Raw genomic sequence first — 21,255 nt, 5'->3', positions numbered from 1 at the left:
TGCCCTCCAAACTGGCGCCCCAATCCCTGGACAAACAGAGTCCATGTTTGCCTGTCCACAGTGGTCTGTGTTCTCCTTCCAGGCTGGGAGATCCCGCGGGTAGGCGACCATGTCGGGGACGTCATTGACCCACTGGGCCCATGGGGGAGAGGCAGGGACCCTGGGTGATGACAGGGCCAGCAGCCTGCCCAGCTGGGCCCGCCTACCCTGAGCAGGGTGGTCAGGCCGAGGGCAGCCCAGGGACTATGCTTTCATTGCCTCTGCTGCCACACGGGCCATTCCACCAGGAGGGATGGAATTTACTCTCTGGAAAACAACCGCCTTTCCTGGCACGACTCCCTGCGGAAGCTGGGGCTTTTCACTGCTTCTCAGGAGACTGGGGGCCTCTGTCCGAGGGAGCCCCTTGGAGTGGGCATGTGCGGGTGGGGCAGGCCACCAGTACTACCTTCTGCTTTTTGTGGCTTTAGGAAAGTCCCCCTGCCCCTTTCCCCACCCTGGGGAGAGTGGAGGATTGGGGCAGCGTCACAGTGCGGAGGAGAGGTGAGGCAGAAAGGACGCCAGAGCAGGTGAGCTGGGGTTAGGGTTGCTGAGCGTTCTGCTCTGGTGACATTGCTCCGATGCTGGGTACTTCTCTTCTGGGTGGCCAGGCTCCGAGACCTAGGCAGAGCGAGGCCCTACACCCCAGGGTGTGCCTGGGCCAGGGTGCTCTGAGCTGAGGTTGGGTCTGACTGACTGTATGGAAAAGAAACACTGCAGCCGCTGAGGTCAGCTCAGGGGTGGGCCTTCCCCCTCAGGCTGTGGGGATGGGACAGGGCAGGGCAGAGGCTGGGCCCAACCTGGCCACGCTGTAGCCTTTCCTGGTTCCCAGTGTGCAGCTCCAGGGGCCGAGGCTCTGTCTCTCGTTGCCCTCCCTCCCCACCCACAGCCCCTCAATCCCGGGAACCACCTGGGGTTTTCTCAGCACTGAAAGTCGTGCCCATCACGGGTCCTCACCTCAGGCCTCTGTGACAGTCAGGCTGTGGATCTTTCCATGAAATGTGATCATCGGCGAAAGAGGACAGGGTTTCAATCCTCAAATAGGCCTGGAGAATGCTGCAGCCTGTGTTCACCCCACACTCTACTGCCCTTGAGGCTACACATCCTGGGGCTCAAGGTTCTGACAAGGCCTGCAGAAGGGGAACCAGGATGACTGTGTTTAACGCATTTCCCAAACTCATTTGATCATGGAATCTATGTGATCCCACAACACCCATGAAACAGGCTTTGAGAAGTGCTGGCATGGGACGCGAGCCCAGACGTCAGAAGAACTGAATTCTGCTCCCTAATTTGCCACGTGACTGTGAGTGTCCTCGCTCAAGTTAACAAGACAGGCTCAGAGCTCTCGGTCCCCCTGTCCAGCCTCGAAACACCTGGCACAGCCAGCCACGGCCACACTCAGAGCATCCTCCCAGCTGCCCCTCCCCCAATAGGCTGACCGGTTCTCTCTCTCTCCCTCCCCAGGGAACCTCCTCCTCCCAGGACTCTGTCACAGACCCCTGTGCCTGCATGCAAGGAATGGCAAACTGGCCTCACGGGACAGTTTTAGGGAAGAACTTCCTAACTGACAAGGTGGATGGGGTGTTGCTGATGTGAACACAGGTGGCCGGGGAGGACTCTTTCAGTAAGGCTGACAAGGCAGAGAGCAGAGAGGCAACGGAGACGAGGGTGAGTCCCCACGGTTTATTATAGAAGCCTATAAAAGAGCCACATTGAGTATTTCCAAAATCACAAAATGCACGACATTCATTTTTTTAATATGCAACATGGAATATTATATACAGATTAAAACCACGACAGCAAAAACACTCACACGGTACCAGTTTCATATCAAAACAAAACACACAAGTGCTTTTTCAATATTAAAATGACTGTGATAAAAACATATTAATATTTTGAACCATGTTTACAATAGAGCAAAATTCATATTTTACTAAATAACAAATATTTAACAGCAAAAACTTTATACTAAATATCTATTTTGAATTATAACAAAAATAGTACTTATAATAGTTTATAAAGACAGACACAAAATTATAACATTTATGAAAAAAAAAGTTTGTGTATAAAATAATATTATAGCCATCTGGGCAGGGTCACGGTGGTGCCCAGAACACAAACGCCAGCGCCCAACATCGAAAGTGCTTCAATCTGCAAGCCCGTGGCAGGAAGAGTTTTGTGGGGTTTTGTCTTTTTAAGGTCAAGTTACAATAGTTAGGGATGATAAGTAAGAAACATCACCCATCTAACGCTAGCTGTATGAAACACACACGCACACGCACAGACACGGGCATCTCGTTAGAGAGCTGAAAGGAGGGACCAATTACAACACAGGGATCCTGTCAGCCAGCCAGAGCTTTCTTCAGCTCTCTTCTCATTGCCTTTGAGACCCAGCAGGGCAAATGATCCTTCTTTCCTTCCTCACAGGGACCCCCCTCAGCTTTTCCTTCTCTGCCCCCTACCAGGCTGGCCACCCCCAGGGAAGGCCCCTGAGACCTCCCAGCCCATGCCCCCTGCCCCTCACCTGGACCAGACCCAGTGGGCTTGTCTGAAGTTCCACTTACTGCTCTCCTAGATACTCAGTCAGAAACAATTGGTTCAGGGCCAGCTGGATCAGTTTAAAGGCAAATGAACCTTCCGGATACTGGTTTTGTGTTGCGGGGAGGGGGTACCGGTTCGGGTGCACCATGTAGCTATGCTGCAAGCTTTGACAAGTCTTTACCCATTCTGGCCTGTTTTTCAGGATTGAGGATGATCAATTTTGCCAATAATGTCTGTTCCACGCTGTTTTTTAGTAGTGGAAAAGTAGGAAATAAATGAAACATCTGAGACTCGGGGATTGGAGAGCAGTCTGTGTGGTACGGGCCCGTTCCTATAGTCTATCGTCAGGGTGGCTGTGAGTGGGGTCAGGGTCGGTCTGTGGGGCTGCCTACGGGATCTGGTCGGAGGGAGCCGCTGAGGTGCTCAGAGCAGCGATCAGGGACTGGCATGTCCTTCATTCTTCTGTGTTTTCGATTTTCTTGTAAAGGGGATTCATTGCTTTTACAACATCAAAAACCAATAGAGAAACACAGAAAGCAAGGAAAAATCTGAAAACAGACACAATTGCTTAGAGACTCACCAAAGGCCCCGAAACCTTCCCCAGGAGGCATCCCAAATTGCCAACACTCAAAACGCCAGTGGCAGGAGCTACTCCTCTTTCACCCAGTCATCCCGACTGGCCAGTTTTCAACCCAATCCCCCTGACAAACCGCACGTAGCCGCCTCTTCAGCTCTAGCTGCGGCAGCCTTCCCGCAGCTGTCCGGAGACCACACAGGGCCCTGGAGTCAGCTCCGAGGCAGAACTGCCGCTACGCTCACCTCCCACGCTTTCGCCTCTTCCCCACCCCTGAGCTGGGCTAAGCAGACAGTGGCATAGAGGTGGAAGGGACTTCAAGGACACCTTTTTCAGGGCGGAGGGCAAAGGGGGAGAGTTAAGGAAGGGAAGACGGAGGCCCTGGCTCCCCGTCAGAAGAACCCGTATCCTTCCCCATACTCACACCTGGAGTCAGGGGCACTGGGGTGAACAGTGGCCAAGCAGGAAATTGTGGCCGCCTCCAAATCTACCTGATCAGGGTTTTTGACAGGAGAGGGAGGAGGCAATGGGCCACATTCCACCTCCACCAGGGACAAGGCAGAGGCACTGGACTTCAGTCCAGGAGTGAGGCTCCGAGATTAAACCCAAATAATGCCTGGAGCCGGGGAAGGCTTTCAACCCTAGGCCCGGGGGCTGGGTTTGACCAGAGACCCCTTCCTCTTCACTCACAGAAGTCTCGCCAGGACAGCTGGAACACAGGCTAGGGCATGAAGGGGAGGAAATGTTCACTCCAGACCCCAGCATCCCCAAGATTCTCTATCACTGAATAAATATGGGGGCGGGTAGCACATGAGCCGCGGGCCTCAGGCCCCTGTGTGTAACAGGGCCTGGTTCAGCAGGAGATGGGAAGGTGGGGGTGTCAGTGCACCTGCCCAGGAGCACCAGGGAGGATGCTGGGGAGACAGGGCCTGGGGCTCCTTTGCCCCAAGGTCAGAGGACAGAACAAGTAGCAGCAATAGGTAATTTCAAATGTCCAAACCAGTGAGGGAGGGTGGGAACGGGGGCACAGGAAAGGGCAATCTCCAGGTTGGAGGCAGCCCCCGCCCCGCCAAGGTTGACTCCTGTTCTGCTACCCAGGATGCTGTTCCTGGGCAGACGCAGTGGGGGCGCAGGAGGAGGAGACGCTGAAGAGTGCGCCAAAGGGGCACCGCTCTTCCCCTCCCCCAGCCCCAGCTAAAAGGGTCCGAAAGGAACGGAGGGAAGGGAGCAGTTCAGAACATCACAAAAAACACTGTAGCACGCGCTGACACCTAACACCGTCATGGGCATGCAGAGCCCCCGCCACGCCCTTCCCAGGGGCTGAGCTGGTGGGAAATGGGGAGTGGCTGGAGGGAAGCTGGAGCCAGAAGGGGAGCCCCGCCCTAGGAATGGGGCCCACTGGCTTTGGGTAGGGTTTGCCAGGGATGGGGAGCAAGGGAGGGCAAGTATGGGGGCTACTCGCCCTGCCCGTTCCGGCCCCCTCCCCCACACAGGTTTCTACCTCCCACCGCCGCCACCCCGCTGCCTGGGCTGGGCTGAGGCGGGTGGGCCTTGGGTTAGACTGTGGCGCTCAGCATGGCCTCCGTCTCCGGCAGGATCTTGTTCTGGTTGGAGTCCAGGCCAAAGAACTTGACGCTGAGGCCGTCCACGGGGTGCAGGACGGGGACCAAGGTGATGCGGGGGAAGGTCCGCGTGGCCAGCTCAAAGCGGCTGGTGCTGGCCAGCTCCACCGCCAGCACCTTCAGGAACAGCTTGGCCAGGTGCTTGCCCAGGCAGGTCCGGACACCGCCGCCGAACGGGAGGTAATGGAAGCGGCCGTCCTTGTCCTCGCTCCGCGCCTGGCTGAAGCGATCGGGGTCGAACACATTCACGTCTTTGAACACGGGCGCTGTGTCGTGGGTGTCCCGGATGCTATACATGACACTCCAGCCTTTAGGGATCTGGAAACCCTGGAGCAAGATTGGGGCCGAGGAGCGGGTGGTGAGAGCCGGAGGAGTCCACGGAGGGCCCAGGACTGCTCCCTCCCTGCTCCACCCCAGATGTTCAACACCTGCCTCTTCCTAGAGACACCCCACTGTGGTCCCCAAGGCCTGGCAAGCCTGCCCCACTCAGCATGTTAGTCCAAGCCCTTATTTGTAGATGTGCACTTGTGACTTCACATATGACACCCAACTTGGCTTCATCTGATGCATTTGGGGCGCACTTCTCCCATCAGACTGAAAGCTCCCAGAAAGCAAGCACTCTTTCCCCATCAGGCCTGAAGTCCCTGAAATGGAGACTGGTCCCCCGCCTTGCCCCTATCCCGGTGCCCCCGCTCCCCCATCACCCCCGGCGCCACAGGCCCAGCCTCACATCGAGCTCGAAGGTCTGCAGCACAGTGCGGTAGCCGCCGGAAATGGGCGTGAACAGGCGCATGACCTCCTTGATGACACAGTCCAGGTAGCGCAGCCCACTGAGCGTGTCCAGGCGCAGTGTGCCCTCGCAGGGGCAGCCGCCGCTGTGCAGGATGCCATGAGCCCGCAGCTCATCCCGCAGCTTCTCCAGCACGGTGGGGTGCTTCAGCAGCTGCATGATGAGCGAGGTGCTGGCGCTGGCCGTGGTGGCATAAGCCGCAAAGATCAGCTCCAGGGTCCCATCCTGCAGGGCACAGAGGAGAGGCGTTGTTGGAGGTGTGAGTTCAGCCAGGCAGGGGCCACCCCATTCAGCCAGTGCCCCATGTGCCCAGGTCATCTGTGCTGGGCCCTGCCTGGTTCCTGCAGTGAATTCTGCTTCCTCTGAGCTTCATGTTGCCGGGGCATTAGTGTCACGATGGACACGGGGGTCACAGCCAGTCCCTGGCTGGGCAGAAGACACAACTGCTGTGACCGAGGGCAGAAGCACTGGCTTAGAGTCCCCTGGAGTGGAGCCACTTCTCACTCACTGCTGGGTTCCTGGGCCAGCCCCACAGGCCTGATATGCAGTGGGCTCACAGGAGAAAAAGAACAAATCCTAAGAAGCCAGGCCCTGCGCAGCAGGTGTGCACGTGTATGTGTGGGGGATGTGAGTCTAAACCCGGGCCTTCCCACTCCCAGTGCCAGCCCCTTCCTCCATCGCAGGAGGAGGACATTCAGTGGGTGATCAGGGAAGCCAATGGGGTCTGGGAGGGAGCCTGGGGCCACTCCCCTGGAGACCTGGGATGAGGCTGAGGGGAGGTGACCTTCAGGGGACCTAAAGACCCCGCCAGGGCTTTCTGGGGAGCAGGACACCAGGGCCATGGGTTCCCCATAGAAAGGCCCCAGCAGGCTATCTCATAGCATACCCTGCATTTTACAAATGTGGACTCTGGGCCCAGAGAGGGCAATGAAGGGACCTGGGTCCATTACTGGCCATGGCAACATCCATAAATCACAAAGCTTCTTGTAGTGGAAAAGCCACTCCAGCTCTTCCTAGCTTCCCATGAAAGAAGTCGGAGCTAGAATATGGGGAGGCAAAGATAGTGGGCAGGGGAGGCTGCAGTGAGTGTCCATGGGCACCCAGCAGTGGAGCAGGCCTGCAGAGCCCAGGTGGGGATGGGCGAGTGAGCCCTCCTCAGGTGAAACATCCACCTAAAGCAGGGCAAGCAGGTCCTGTGTGGAGCACAGCCGGGATCCCCAGGGGCCCAGGGGGCGAGGGGGAGGGTGGGAGGGCATGCAAAGTGCCAGCAACTTGAAAAGGCTGGGGGTGGGGGAGGATACCTCACATCCAAATCTCCCCTGCTCTTCCCCAAGGGCTGAAGCTGGTGACAAGCAAGTGGTTTCCCCTTGTCGACCTGCATTTCCCTAGATGGCCTCCCAGGGATATTGGGACTAGGAAATGAACTGAGATCATTCCCAGGCCTGAGCTCCCTGCAGGCCATGGGGAGAGAAGGGAGGGCGCCCCACAGCATCCTGCACAGCAGGGGTGGGGACACAGACTTCGCTTCCAGTTTCAAGGTCTCCAGCCACTGCTCAGAAAGTATGTGTGGGGACAGACTACAGGGAAAGCTCAGAATGGAGCCTGGGTGCTGATGCTGCCAGCAAGGGGCACACGCCCACCCCACCTTCAGCTCCTGCATGGTCATCTCCTTCCCATGCTCCTTGCTGCTCTCAATGAGGAGGTCCAGGGCGTCCGAGTAGTCCTTGCCCTGTGTGCACTGCAGCTTCTCCCGGATGGCCTTTTCCAGCCCCTTCTGCAGGATCTGCCGAGCCTGAATGCCCTGCAGAGGGGAGGGCTGTCACTCATATGGAAGGGCAGGCTCCCATCTGAGCCTCGGGACCACCAGGGACGACTCCAGCCTCCTAACCCCACGCTGACACCTCTCCCCTTTGTCCATGTGCTCTGTGCCTAGGTGCCCATCTCAGGGGTCAGGTCAGCCACCCACCCCCAGAGAGGGGACTCATGGATGCTCCTGCTCCTCTCCTCCCAGGCCGTGGGTGCTCACCCGCCGGTAGCCACTGAAGGGCAGGTCGACAGGCAGGGAGAAGACATTCTCCACAAACTGCTGGTAGACCTCAAAGAGGTGCCCAAGGTCCTCCTCAGGGATGCTGAAGCCCAGCAGCACCCGGATGGCCATGCGGAAGGTCAGCTTCTGTGCCTCCTGGTACACGTTGATGGCCTCGGGGTGGCTGCTCCAGGCGCGCAGTGTGTCCTGGATCACCAGCTGGATCTTGGGCAGGTAACTCTCCAGGGCTTCATGGCTGAAGATCTTGGAGAAGACCTGGAAGGCAGAGAGGCAAGTGGGTGAGCTGATTGGCACAGCCCACCCCTGGCCAGCCCCTCACTCTGCCTGAACAATGAATGTGACTGGAGAGAACTTCAGCTTCCACACAATAGCAAAGCCTTGAGAGCTGGGCAGGCCAGCTGCCAGCAAGTCTTTGGGGGATGTGGCTTGTGAGGGGCACAAGTGGGGGCTGAGCGGGGCCAGGGCAGGGAGGCTGCCCTTACATTGCAGAAGCCCATTTCGGAATCCCGGGACACAGAATGGAAGTGCCCGGGAGAAGTGGAGCACAGTCGTTGGACTGTACAGGGAAGTAGGGGAAGGCCATCAAGGGAAAGCTACTCCATGGGGGACAGCAAGAAAGGCTGAGACTAGACCTCAAGTAGGACTTCCTGGGAACCAAAATTGTCATTACTTGCTGGAAAACACCTACTGGGTGCAGATTCTAGTAAGTTTATTAACAGCTGTGCCATGAAAAGGTCTTCAGTGTGGCCAGGTCCAAAAGCAGGGGGAGATGGGGGCAATGGCTTTCCACCCCCAAAGATCATAAAGACAAACAGAAGCCCTGTGACTTCCCTGCATCTTCCAGGGCCATTGTAAGCAGCCAGTGAGTCCTGTTTCCACCTCCTTGTCTTCCGTCCTCCCAGCTGGCTGCACAGCCCCCCTTGCCACCCTCCTCACTCAGGACTCCCCCGCACAGGTTTTCATGTGTGGAGGAGAGGGGAGCACGTTAGTTTATTTACCAAAAGCCTGTGGGTCTCCCTCATAAGCAGCAACCTCCATCCCACCAGAGTTCAGATGAGAAGGGGGAGCACCCCTGCCACCAGCACCAAGCAAAGGCTGGGAGGGGAGGGACAGTGCAGAAGAGGGAGCCCCCCACCCCACCCCATGCAAACCACACACACGCGCCGCCCTCCCCTACTGCCCCCCCAAACACAACCACCGCACAAACTGTAAATGTGAGAATTTCCCCTGCAGTCAGCTCGGGGAGGAAAGGTAACATTTTCCTGGCCTGGGCCCTGCATGGCTAATGGGAGGGCTGGTTTGCAGAAATAACAGTGCTGGCCCTTCAGTGGCCCAGCCAGGCGTTCACAATAGCACTTTCATTCCGAAATTCCCGGTGGAGGGAAGGAGGGAGGGCAGGAGGCCGGCGAGGGGCAGAGAGGCCTGCACTGTTTGGGGCCGCTCCTGCTACAAAGGGACAGCTGAGAGGTAGAAGGACGATAGGAGGTCGCCTGGGTCAGCCCAAGCCCAGATGGGTCATTCACACCTTGCCCAGTTTTGGGGGTCTGAGGGAATTTCCAGGGGACTCTAACTGCTGCCTCCCCTCAGAGAGTGATGGATAAAGGCAATGCTTGTTTGCTTCAACCCCCAACCCTCATGTCCTTAGGATTCCAGGTTCAGCCCTTGGGCAAATGAAGGGTCTTGGGGGAATGAGAAGGGGCACTTCTAGAGACCAGCACTGACCAATGAAGGGCCCCTTACAGACAGCAGAGAGCCACGGGGTGGGCAGAAAGCAGCGCACAGGAGGGAAAAGTGCATCAGGAATCAAGACAGGGGCAGGAAAATCACTCTGCAGCTACCAGGCCTCCATGGCGGGACAGGGAGGCCAGAGGTGGGACAGGGAGGGCCAGAAAGGTCATACCTGGCCCAGAAACAGCCAGCCCAGGACGGACTAGGGGTTCTGTCACGGAGAGTGCAGGGTAGGGGCTGGCCAGGGCCCCCAGCACATGGCAGACCTGGTCCTCCTGCCTCTCACCCGGTGCCCTGGAGGCCATGCCCACCAGGCCCAGCCAAAGTCGAAGCCAGTGGGCTCTATGATGCAGTGGGGTGACGGGAAAGGGGCTGAGTTGTAACTGTGCATCATCCAGCAACTTACAGTGTGATCATGGCCAAGTGGCTATCCGCTCCCCCAAGCCTCAGTTTCCTCATCTGTAAAACAGTGAGGTGGAACCAGGTGGCCTCCCTTCAACCCACTGAGCACCTAAACACCAGCACCCACCTGCCCCTAAGCAGATGCTATCCCTTCAAAGCTGCCCAGAACTTGGCAATGCTTGAATCCCCTGGGGAGTGCCTTCCAGCCCCCACTCACACACCCCACGTGGGCTATAGTGGCCCAGGAGGGGCCATCCCAGGGTTTCAAAAGGGGGAGCACGCAGGGCCCCCACCTCACCCACAGACAAGCCCTGTCCTGCCCTGCCCCGTAGGTTCCGTTTCCTGCGCCCTCTAGCGATGGCTGGTTGAACTGCTCCTTCTCAGGCCTTGGGGGCCCTAGAGGGCAGGCAGGGACAGTCTAGGAAGGGCCCTTACAGACAGCAGAGAGAAGGGCCCCGGGAGACCTGGGACTGAGAGAAGGACTCCAAGGGCAGGGGTCAGGACTGACCCCTGGGGGGAAGGGGCCCATGGGCAAGGCCAGGAGCTAGAATGAGCCGGAAAAGCCACTGCCACCCTGCACCTGCAGGCCCCTGGGGCTGGGGCTTCTAAAAGGAAAGTGAAGGCAGGAGCAGGACACTGTCTTGGCCGGCGTCTGACTTGCTGAGTGACAGCCAGCAGGCCGCTGCCCCTCCTGGAGCTGTTTCCCTGCTGGGTTCATGAGAGGCCGGACTGGCCGTTCTGAGGGCCCTTCTGCCAGGCTGTCCATGACGCTCCTCAGAGCCCACCGTGAGGTGGAGAAACTGCCCAAATGAGAAGGCCAGCAAGGTGGGTGGAGGGCACACTAGCCCCAAGGGGCTGGGCTCAGAGGTCACCAAGTCCATGCCCCTGGCTCTTGCCCAGCTGCTCCACAGGCATAGGGGCCTCCCAGGCCCTGGGAAGCCTCCAGAGCCTCATCCCTGGGTCTGTGCCCGGGGGTAACAATGCAGGCACTTCCCAAAGCCGGGGCAGCTCTGAAACAACCACCCACCACAAAGGACGGGCGGAGGCGGAGGCACAGGCTGGGGCAGAGGGCAGCCAGGGCGGTGTCAGGGCGGGCTGGGTCTGAGGCCACCGCCTGCTGGGGTCAGGACTCGGGCACACTGGGAAGGTGCCGGGGAGTGGCTCCCTGTGAAGAGAGGAAGGGTTCCCGGCCCGGAGCTACTTCCCTGACCACAGGCATCGCAGGAGCCACGGCTGCTTTGTTTCCTTCTGGGGCTTCCCTCGGAATTCCCAAAAGTCAGCCAAGAATGCTGGACAAAGGTCACTGGGAGCCAGCCCAGGCCCAGGCCCAGGCCAAGCCCTGCAGAGGGAGTGGCAGGTATGGACTCCCCACCAGGGCTGATGCCGGCGGAGAGCAAGGGCACTGCCACAGGAGCCCAGGAGCACCTGTCCAGGTTTACCTGCTGCAGCCCCAGAGGCTCGGGCAGGAGGGAGGAGGGCACTCGCCTTAAGGGATGGCCTTGGGCAACTCCCCTGCCAAGCCCCCAAGGACACAATAGGCTCATGGTTCTCTTGACACCCTTGGTTCTCTCCCTCCCTCCAGAGTGGGAGCTGATCCCACAAGGGTCTAGGGGCACCGCCAGGGGCTTGTGAAGGCTCAGATTCCCTATCATTGTTTCTACAAACGCATTCTCCCCAACCAGGCCTCCTCACCCCTCCTGCCTCTCACCCCGTGCCCTGGGAGGGGAGTTGCTCTGTGAACCCCCATGGCCCTGCGTGCTGCGCTTGCTCAGCCAGAAAGCCTCCCCCTTCCCTGCTGGCAGGTGTGGACAGATGGACAAATGGATGGGCAGTAGGAGCGGGTAGAGCCGGAGTGGGGACCCACTGCCCAGGCCAGTGACTCAGACTGGGAGGAATGGAAGCGGCTGCCCAGGAGGGGTGGGGGCCTGGGCAGGCCACCTGGCCAAGCCACCGGAGCCTCGGCCTGCAGAGTGGAAAGAATAACAGAGGGCAGGCAGCCGCTGAGGCAGCCGTCCGCACAGGGGTGACGCCAAGGTGTGTACTTTATATTCAAGCAAGGGGGGTAAGAGAGAACGTCATCTTCCCAGCTGCCTGGCTGCCTCAGCTTCACCCTGGCCCAGTGGAAATGCCAGGCAGCTTCACCCAGAACTGGAAATGTCCAATCCGGGTGTGTGGGGCTGGGTACACTCAGCCCCTCTGGTTTCGAGGAGGCTGGCCCTTGAGGCTGGCCCTCAACAGGCTCCAGCAGTTGGAGCAAAGCGCCTGCCCGAGATTTCACTCCAGCTGTGATCATCTCACCTGGAGACGTGCTCCCCACTGCCCTAACTCTTCCACACATACCTATAGCACAAGGTAGGCAAGGTGGGGTGGGGCGGGCAGCACTTGGCACACACCTGCCAAGCCACAGTATCTGAGATTTGCCCAGCCACTCTTACCTCTGCTGCTTCCAGCCACCACGAACGCCCCCTTAGAAAGCTGTGGATGGGGAGGGGCCTTCCCAAGGTCACAGCCCAGAGCGTGGCTGGCCACACCCACCAGAGGTCCTGAACTCCCTGCCTCCCACCACTCCAGACTCCACAGAGCTGCCCTCTGCCAGCCCTGGTGGGCTCCGAATTTATCCAAGGGTCCTGAAGGGGATCATCCTCTACGGTGAAGTCCCCTCTGAGGGTGAGGCCAGCTGTCCCTGCCACTCTGGTGTGGTCCTGGCATGTCTCAGGGCCCTGGAGCTGCTTCCTTGTAGGCTTAGGGAACCCAGGACAGATACAGCAGCCAGCATGGGGGGCCCAGGGCCAGGGCAGACCCCACTGAGCCTTCCCCCTCCCTGCCAAGGCCACCTTCATCTTCCAAGGCTGGGAGAGTGAGCAAACACATCAGCACCACAGCCTTGGACCCCTCCCTGCCTTGGGAGAAGGACACAGAAAGGAGGGACAGAGGGAAGGGCTGGGCCCTGCATCCAGGCCGCCCACCCTCCCGCTGCCTGGCACAAGGGCATGCAGAGGGAGGTGCCCACTCCCAGGCGCCCTGACCGTGGGCTCCCTCCCCCACTGACCTTCAGATAGATCTGCTCCTGCTACCCGCCCCCCTCAGCAGCCCGTGCCCACCCGCTGGTGCAAAAGTAACTTTTGGGTGAAGGACTTGTGTTGGCAGAACAAAGGCGTTGTGCCTATGCCAAGGGGCTGGGGCAGGGCTCCCAGCAGCAGAGCTGCCTGTCTGTGCCACTGGCCTTCCATCCAACGCAGGTTGGACCTTCTGCCCTGAGCCGAGCCTGGTGGACATGACTGTGTAGCCAGAGGCTATGCCTTGGTCCAAAGGCCTCCTAGAGCCAGGTGTGGGCTAGCCTTCCCCAGGACCCCACAACCATGGGTCCTCCTGGCACCGTCCTCCTGCTGAGGCACCTCCTGCCTTCTCCATCCCAACACAGACCCCAGGAGCACAAGGTTTCCAAGATGGGGCCAAAGGTCAGGGATGGTGGGTGGACAGGCAGGGTTTCTTGACCTCTACCTCCAAAGCCTAGTCCCGCACCTTGGCTTCAGGCCCAGAAGGTCCTGTAGGCAGGGGTATGGGTAGAAGGGGCAAGACTACCACTTCTGAGGTCTCCCCAGTCCAAGGCTAAGTCCCTCCCCTGAAATGCTCTCCAGGTTCCCTGAGGGTATCTCCAGGCCACTGTCTGGGGTGCCCTGAAGCTGCTGGCCTCTTGGTGCATTGAGGTCCAGTCCTATCTCCAAAGGAAAAGAGGAGAGGCCCAATCCTGGTGGGTAGAGCTGGGCACAGGAAGCTTCTAGAACGATTCTGTAGCTCCTTCTCCATGTTTTGGACAACTGTCTCACCCCTACCTTCCTAACCAGACTCCATCTGCCCTTCTATGGCAATACTCCAGCCACTCTACACACAAAGAGGGATGGGGTCCCTCCCCCATCCATCAGATACTCCCCAGGCCCTGGGCAGGTGAAAGGTAACCCAGGAGGAGGGAGGGAGTCTGAGGCCCTGGCTGCAAGGACACAGGCCTGGCTTCCAGAGATGATTCTGTTAGACTGGGCAAGACTTTCTGGACTTTTTCCCTGGCAACCCCACCCCTGCTGGCCCAAGACCACCAGGGCAGCCAGGGCAAACACCTGGAGCGCAGTGATGGCAGTGAGAAGCCCCCTCCAACACATCTGGTCAGACCTCCCAGAGGCGGGGTGGGCCACCAGCCCCAATGGAAACAGTGACGCTCCAGTTCCCCACCAGCCAGGCCCCAGCACACCTGGGCCCCACTTCCCGCACGTACCTCCTAACCAGGCCAGTCCTGGCCCAGCAGCCCACACTGTAGCCAGGCCTCTAACTGCAGCATGGACTGGATAAAGAGGTGTGCGTGGCACACAGCAGCCCCCACCTTGGCCACAGTGAGTCCACCAGGCCTTGGGTTCAGCAGATGAGCCATTCTCTCCAGGACCAACATGGATATTTAGAAACAGTGGCCCTGAGTGTTCTCCTAGCCTCCGGCTAGATTCTACCTACTTAGCCCCAGGATTTCATGGAGTTCAGTAAACTGAAATCATCAGTTAGGGAGATTTGGGGGGAAGGATCCTTTTATCTGGCTGACTACCCATTTCTCATTCGACCCTCCCCGCCAACATGCCCCACGTGGCAAGCATAAAACTGCTACACACAAAGAGGGGGCCCTGCATTTGGCTCTCAGGCCTCTGGCAGGATGAACCAGCTTCTGGTGACTCCCCACCCACCCCCAGGGAGCTAAAGGACCGGCTGTTCTGAATAGCGAGCCATCACGCCTCAGCCAAGGCTCTCAGTTTCTGCCCCGACCCCAACCCCAGCCCTCCCCATCCTTTCCCCCCTCATTCCTGAGGCGGGTCATCTGCACCCTCCCTTCCTTCTCCCTCCCCTCTAAATGGACAATGTAGGCCAAAAAACCTTGGGGCTTTCCAGGCAAGCCCTTCCCAGCCAACACCTGGAGGCCCGAGGCCAAGTCAGGCCCAGGGTGGGCGGAACCCCAAGACAACGCCCTCACCCCGAAGCCCTCTGCACCCCAGGCTCTCACACTCTGGTCCTGGCCACATCTCCTTCCTCCCAGCACTCACTGTCCACCCCAGCTTCCAGCAGCCCCAGGCATGCGGGACAGAAGAGGACTCTCCTCCGGGGCCCAGAAACTATTCCCATGGACGCTGCAGTCCGGTGTTGCAGGCTCTCCCCTAAATTTTCTTTGTCTCCTGACCTGGTTCAAGTCTCATTCAACCGCTCTACGCCTCAGTGGCCCCTTCCATGAAAAGGGGACAATAATACCCCTCTGGCCAAAGCCTCTGTAAAGCAGAGATCAGGAAGCAGCCATCTCTTTTGGAGCTGAGTCTCCGCTCTCCTCGCTCTTTGGAATGGGCCTCTGGTGGAGTCGCAAAGGCTGAGGGAAAAATAACTGCCCAACAACTTTGAAAAGCCCAGGCTTCATTCCGAAGCCTCCAGCCCCTCCCAGCCACTCCCCAGAACCCCTCTCCCGCTGCCCCCAGGCTGTGGTAACTGCTTCCAGCTAGGAGTGGGGCAGATGGAAGAGGGGACTTTGGGAGCCCCCTCTTCAGTTCCTGAAATACATGCTGTATAAGGGAACGGGGGTGGGGGCAGGGATGCAGCCCAGTCTCCTCGGTTTGACCGCTCCTTCTTTTGTCTGCCGTTAAGAATTACCCTTCACAGCCTGTTCAGAGAAGGTCAAGTGCTACAGGATGCGTCGGCTAGTAGAGCGCTCCCCACCTTCGCCAAGACCACAGCACTGCGGCCCCTGACGGAGGGAGTCCGCCTCCCCACCTCCCCGGTCTGCCACCGCTCCAGGACAGGAGGCTGCCTCTCCCTTTCCTTAGGTTTCAAACCTGGGTGGGTCCTCTGACCCAATGGAAAAAAATGGAGTGGGGGAGGTCGCGCAGCCTCCCTCCCGGCGGCTTCGGGCCCGCCCGCTGGCTCCGCTTTCGGGTTACTGCAGTTCAAACAGCACGTGCCGCCCGCGCTGGGAGCCTAGCGCAGCCGGGAGGGGCGGGGGCCTGCCCCGTGCGCGCCTCCTCCAGTCGCTCGGGAAATCCAAGGGATAAACACCCACTTTCCCTTCCTCTTTCGGAGGGGTGGGTGCGCTTTCATCCCCGCTCCTGCCTCGCCTGCTCTCCCCCCGCCCGCCCTTCCCCCACGGCCCAGGCCCGTGCGCTCTCTGCGGCCCAAGGGTCGCCGCACCTTTCTCTGACCAGGCCCCGCCACCGCAGCCCACAAGTTGTCCCCAACCTCCACGCGCAGCCGCCTGCCCGTGCCTCCCTTCAAGCAGCCTGTGGTGGGAAGGACAGCTTTGATTTTAGAATGATCGGTCTCCAGTCCTCGGAATTCCCTGGGAAACGTGGCGAAAAGGCGAACGCCGGCCAACTGTCCCGCCCCCTTCTTTTTCCAGCTCTGTGGAGCAAGGCAAGGACAGGCTTTGGACACCCCAGCCCCCTCACGCTCAAGCTCTTCCAAGCCACCATTGGGGTTGCCCACGGCGCAGTCGCCCAGCAGGATAAGGGACCAAGAGGAGGCCGGAGCAGGCCCTGGATCCGGACTCGAGGCCTTGTCGGCGGGGAACTGCGGAGTCTTCAAGCATGGTGTGCAAAGGGGGGCACAGATTCGGTAGGGGACATTCCCCGGGCTCCAGGAACTCCTTGCCCCGAGGTGGGGGAGGGAGTGCGCGGAAGAAAAGGGGCAGAGTTCTTACCTTGCGCTTGTTGCGGTGGATGTCGCCAATGGAATTGGACACCGTGTTGGGGCCCAGCAACATGCGGGTGCTGCGAGGCCACTCGGTGCTCACGAGGTGGTGCTCGCCCATGAGGATCTTGCGCACGTTCTCCGCGCCGGTCACGCGTATCAGCGGCCGCCCCAACAAATGCGTCTTGAACACGTTGCCATACTTCTCCCTCCGCGATGACTGGAAGCCAGAACCCTGCGGGAGCCACACCGGGGTCTCTCTCAGGGTGCACTTCTGCAGAGGGCCCGCGAGGGAGGGGCGGCGGACCCCAACCTGGGGTACAGTCACCTGCCCCCTCTCCCCACCAAACACACTCACACAGACAAGCACGCAGGTTTTATTTTTCATAGCGTGCACAAGAACTGGGAAGTAGGGCCTAGAGGATAATAAATAATGCAAGGAGGCCGAGGCCCAGGGGCACCCCCAGGAGGCTGTTTTTTAGTAATGACTTTCGAGAGGAAAGAGGTATCCCGGACAGCTGGACCCGAAGCGGGAGTCTCCGCCCCCACCCCCCCCCCCCCCCCCCCCACCCCGCGATCGGGAGCCTCTCGGAATAAATATTTCCAGGCTCCGGGCCACGGGCTGGCGAGACCCCGCGGGGTGGCCGCAGGCCAAAGATTATTTATAGCGGTAAGCGGTCGGTGCCCGGAGGCAGCAACTACAGATGGGGGTTGGAGTTTCCTCCGCTCTCCGGTGTGGCCCGCGCAGGGACCCGGCGGCCTTCGGAGGACTTTGCAGGGCGGGGTCACGGGCCCAGAGCCGCGATTTTCCTAATGCATTTTGCCCTGGAAATAACGGAGACGGACTTTGGTTGCCGCCCTGGAGTTTGGAACCCGAGCGCGGGGCGGGGCGGGACCGGGCAGGGCGACCGGTGCAGGTAACCAGATCCCCGGTGGTGGCGGCGCGAGCCGAGGATGGCGGGGCCGGGGCCCGGCCGGGCTCTCGAAACGGCTGACGGAGCCGGCCCGGCGCGGGTACCGGAAACCGTGGAGACCTCAGAGGGGCGGGGGCAGGGGCGTCCCGCTCACCTTTGACGTCGGCACTAGTTACCCCACCCCACGTTAACCCTTCTCCTGCCGGGGCAGCACCGGGCGAAAAGGGGGGGGGCGCCACCTGTCTAGCCGCCCCGCCTGCCAGCCCACGAGCGTACCGACTCGAGCTCCAAATCTACCCGGTCCTGCACCCCCGAGGGGACAACTCACTCCCCCTATCCCGGGTTGGTCCCCCTCCTCACTTTCCTTTTTTCCACAGAAAACTACTTCCAACTAAATGTGCACACACCCCAGTACAGCCGAAAAGTGACTCTGCAGAACCCGGAGGCCTAATCACTTTTCCACATGCGCCTCCGGCCCCGGCGCGCGACGGGGAACGAGCCGGGAGCGCCCGCGTAGCCACGAGGGGGGCTGGGCCGCGGAAACGCTGTCCCCCTCCCAGGCTGGAAGACTGGGAGAGTTCCCCACGCCGTGCAGCCCTTCTAGACGGCGTCTACCCCTTTAAGAAAAATCTAGGCGGAGGTGGGGTGCGACAGAAAGGGTGGTGAGACGAGGGTTTCCCTCCCTCCGTCTGCTATACCCGTCTCCCTCGCTCCGTCTCACTCTCCGTGTTTCCTCTCCTTCTTTTCCTCTGTTTTTCTTTTCTTTCAACACAAAAGTTGGGTTGTGAATTTTCCGAGGTCGCCGCCGCCTCGCCCCCACCCCCCGCCTCTGATCTGCCTAACTATAATTAAAGTGCGTTTTTTGTGGCATTAATAAAGAGTTATTTGTCCGCCGTTTCCACGGTCTTCACAAAGAGGACTTTCATAGGGGCGGCCGCTCGGGCCGCGAGTCCAATTTATACAAAAATGTTGTATTTTTAGCCCTGGGCTCTGTTTAGATGGCGCTCGGTGGAAACGGAGAGCCCTTGGAGGTCCCCCCGTAAAATCTGATAAATGACTCCGAAAAAATAACGCTGGGATTCAGAGGGCTCTCATTAACCCCTTAGGCGCTCCTGTACACGTACCCCCTATTTCCCTCCCCACCTCCAGATCTAGGGCCCCGGGTTGGAGGGATGGGGAGGCTTAGGTTTCCTCCTCCCTAACTTCTGTGCAGGTTGGACGCTGACCCCCAGGGGCTCTTGTGGGATTCGGAGAAAAGGTCATGGGGACCTGAGTGGGGGGTAGAGAGAGGTCAGGAAACGAAGTGGGGGTGGGTGGTGACAGACCGTGGATTCAGCAGACTGGCTCTAAAAGGCGGGAGCCGTTGCCCAAGTTATTTTATTTCCTAAATTCGCGGCCCAAAGCCTAGAGCACCGCTGCAGTTGACACTTTAAGTGTGGTGGCGAGGGAAAGGCTCTGGGGATTTCTTTGCGGGGGGTGGGGGGGTGATACTTCCATTGGTTGAAAGGACCCCCACCTCATTGCACGAACAACCCCAAAAAGAGATGGGCCGAATCCGGGACGTGGAAAGACCACAGGGCAGAGGAACTTCGAACCCCCTCCCGGCCCCCGCTCCGCTGTCACTAGTCCCGGGGCAGGGTGAGTGCGTGTGTGCGCGCGCGCGCGAGCACGCGGATTGCACGCGTCTGTTAATTTCAAGCCAAGCTTTCGCACCTGTAAAACCACAGGTCGCAGCGCTCACCTTTCGCTTCACCTCTCTAGTGCGGGGATTGTCAGTTTCAGGACATCCCTGCTTGCCCTAACAGAGCAAACGTGCATACACACAAATACACCTCCCGCAGTTACTGCAGAGGCGCTCCGCTCCCCCACCCCAAGAAGAAAACTGGTGGGTATCACATTGCAAAAGCGATTGTCTAGCACTTGATGAGGTTAACTCCAGGTTAATCTCCCCGTTACCTACCTGGGTCTGGTCCCTGACGCGCCTCACCCCCATTATCACCAGCAGAGTGGGGTTGTGCAGCATCTAACAAGCACACACGCACTCTCTCTCTATGGATCCCACACTCACCTCTCCCAAGTTTCCATCTCCTGCCAAACTGTCCCCACCCAATAAGTAAATAGACCCTTTTCCGCGAAAGCCTAGAGCCCTGGCTTCTCATTTTTCCTTGGGTTACCTTCTTCCTCTTCCACCACAAAACAGACACATTCGCGCGGACCGCGGACCAGGGCCACTGTACCTGGCGCTGCCGACGGCGCCGCAGGAACACAGTTTTACATCGGCAATTCAAGCTGCCACCAGCCCCCTCCTCTCCCGACTCAATTTTCGGCTCCCACCGACACAGCCAACCCCAGAAAGCCGAGGGCGACTGGGGCTTCTAGCACCGAGGGGAGGCGAAAGCGGCTCAGGACCGGACGCTGCCCCGGGATCGCGCCGCCCTGAGTGCCCCCGGGGCGCTCCCCGCCCCCCTGCCAGGCCAGCCGCGACTCAGGCAAGTCCATCTTGGGAGCCCCCTCAGGTCCAGGAACCCCTCTTACCAGCCCCCGAACCTGCGCAGCGGGCGCCAGTGGTCCCGGAACCGCGCTGCCGGCGGTCTAGGGGAGCTCGGGCTGCTGCGGCAGAGAGGAGGGAAGGGGCGGGGCGGGGACCAGTGCCTTCAGGCTCCCGGCGCCCCCTGGCCGGCCCGCCGCTCCGTCCGCCCCGCGCTCGCAGCTAGCGGACCCGGGAGAGCAGAGGAGCGAGCGCGCCCTTACCTGCAGCAGCCAGTGGCCGGTCTCTCCGATGAGCGGGAAGCCCATGGATCCCTTGGGGATGGGCAGCTTGCAGCTCTTGTCGCGAGTGGCGGCCCAGCGCAGCTGCCACAGCTGCTGCGACACGGCCAGCAGCAGCGTCACGGACACCAGGCACGCGGCGAGGGTGGCCAGCGCCGACACCAGATCCAAGCCCTCAAAGAGCATGTTGGCGGCCGCTCGGGGGATTGGCTGTGCCGGCCGCGACGGGGGAGGGGAGGGCCCGACGGGAGGGGACCGGAGCGGCGGGGGAGGGGAGGCTGCGGCCGGGGGTCCTGGCACCTCCAGCCGAAACAGAGAAGGAGGAGGAAGGGGCCAAGGGAAGGGGAGTGGAGGCTGCGAGGCGAGCGGAGAGAGGGAGGAAAAAAAATTGCCTAAAAGAAGAGAGGAGACACGAGGCGACTGGGGTGCAACTTTGTTTGTTTGTTTGTTTGTTTGTTCCTTTATAGCGGTCTTAGGGGCTGCTCAAGGGGTGGTGAGATGAAGCCGTGAGTCAAGCTGGTGGGTTTGCTCTCCCCGCTACCATCACACTCGGAAAACTTTGGAAAACTTTGTCCAGAGGGAGCCTCTCTCTCGTAAGCCCTTTCCCCTGCTCGGAAAAAAAGAAGGGGGCAGAGAGCTAGCGGAGAGAAAGTGCGGTCGATTTGTCAAAAGTATTGCAGTATGGCCCCAAAATTCCTAGGTGAAAAAAAGAAAAAAAGAAAAAAAAATTCCTGAATCCAAAAATTCCAACGAACCCAGAAACTTTGGGGGCGAGGGAGAAAGCTCCCTGGCTGAGGCGAGTGGAGAGGCCGGAGCCCAAACGTCCCTGGGCTGCCCCGGTCGGCGCGCTCGAGCCCCAGAGCCGCCGCGGCACCCCCGAGGCAAGAGCGGCGGGCGCGGCGGTGGAGGCGGCGAGGAGGGCGCTGCGGCCAGAGCGCGGGTGCGGAGCCGGCGGGCCGCGGCCGGGACAGGACGCAGCCGGCGACAGAGCCCCGGGCGGGCGATGGGGCGGCGGCGGCGGCGGCGGCGGCGGCAGCGGGCGGGAGGGGTGAGGCGGGGTGGGGTTGGGGGAGGAGATGGAAAACCCGAGCTGGGCTATTGTATCAATTAAGAAAAGGCAGTCCGTCCCGGGA

At 59.8% G+C, this 21,255-nt stretch overlaps 1 protein-coding gene across 4 annotated transcripts; it reads right to left on the bottom strand.

Annotated features, from left to right (window-relative positions):
• Nucleotides 1–1,705: 1,705 nt before the first annotated feature.
• Nucleotides 1,706–21,065, bottom strand: LOC116483589 (cytochrome P450 26B1). Of its 4 annotated transcripts, none has more exons than XM_032177765.2 (6): nt 20,105–21,064; nt 16,450–16,674; nt 7,590–7,865; nt 7,209–7,364; nt 5,504–5,788; nt 1,706–5,100 (listed from the first exon to the last, which is right to left on the bottom strand). In XM_032177765.2, the coding sequence occupies exons 1-6, from the start codon at nt 20,306–20,308 to the stop codon at nt 4,708–4,710; spliced, it is 1,539 nt and encodes a 512-aa protein (XP_032033656.1). In that variant the 5' UTR covers nt 20,309–21,064; the 3' UTR covers nt 1,706–4,707. The 4 variants fall into 4 exon arrangements, with proteins under 4 accessions (XP_032033656.1, XP_058284990.1, XP_058284989.1 ...); XM_058429007.1 differs by lacking the exon at nt 20,105–21,064 and adding an exon at nt 19,591–19,718; XM_058429006.1 differs by lacking the exon at nt 20,105–21,064 and adding an exon at nt 17,286–17,426.
• Between the last annotated feature and the right edge of the window lie 190 nt (nt 21,066–21,255).

The sequence above is a fragment of the Hylobates moloch genome, unplaced genomic scaffold, assembly GCF_009828535.3.
Source record: "Hylobates moloch isolate HMO894 unplaced genomic scaffold, HMol_V3 SCAFFOLD_15, whole genome shotgun sequence".
Classification (NCBI taxonomy): Eukaryota; Metazoa; Chordata; class Mammalia; order Primates; family Hylobatidae; genus Hylobates; species Hylobates moloch.
The sequence above is the reverse complement of the archived record's forward strand: the minus strand, read 5'-3'. Positions and strand labels throughout refer to the sequence as shown.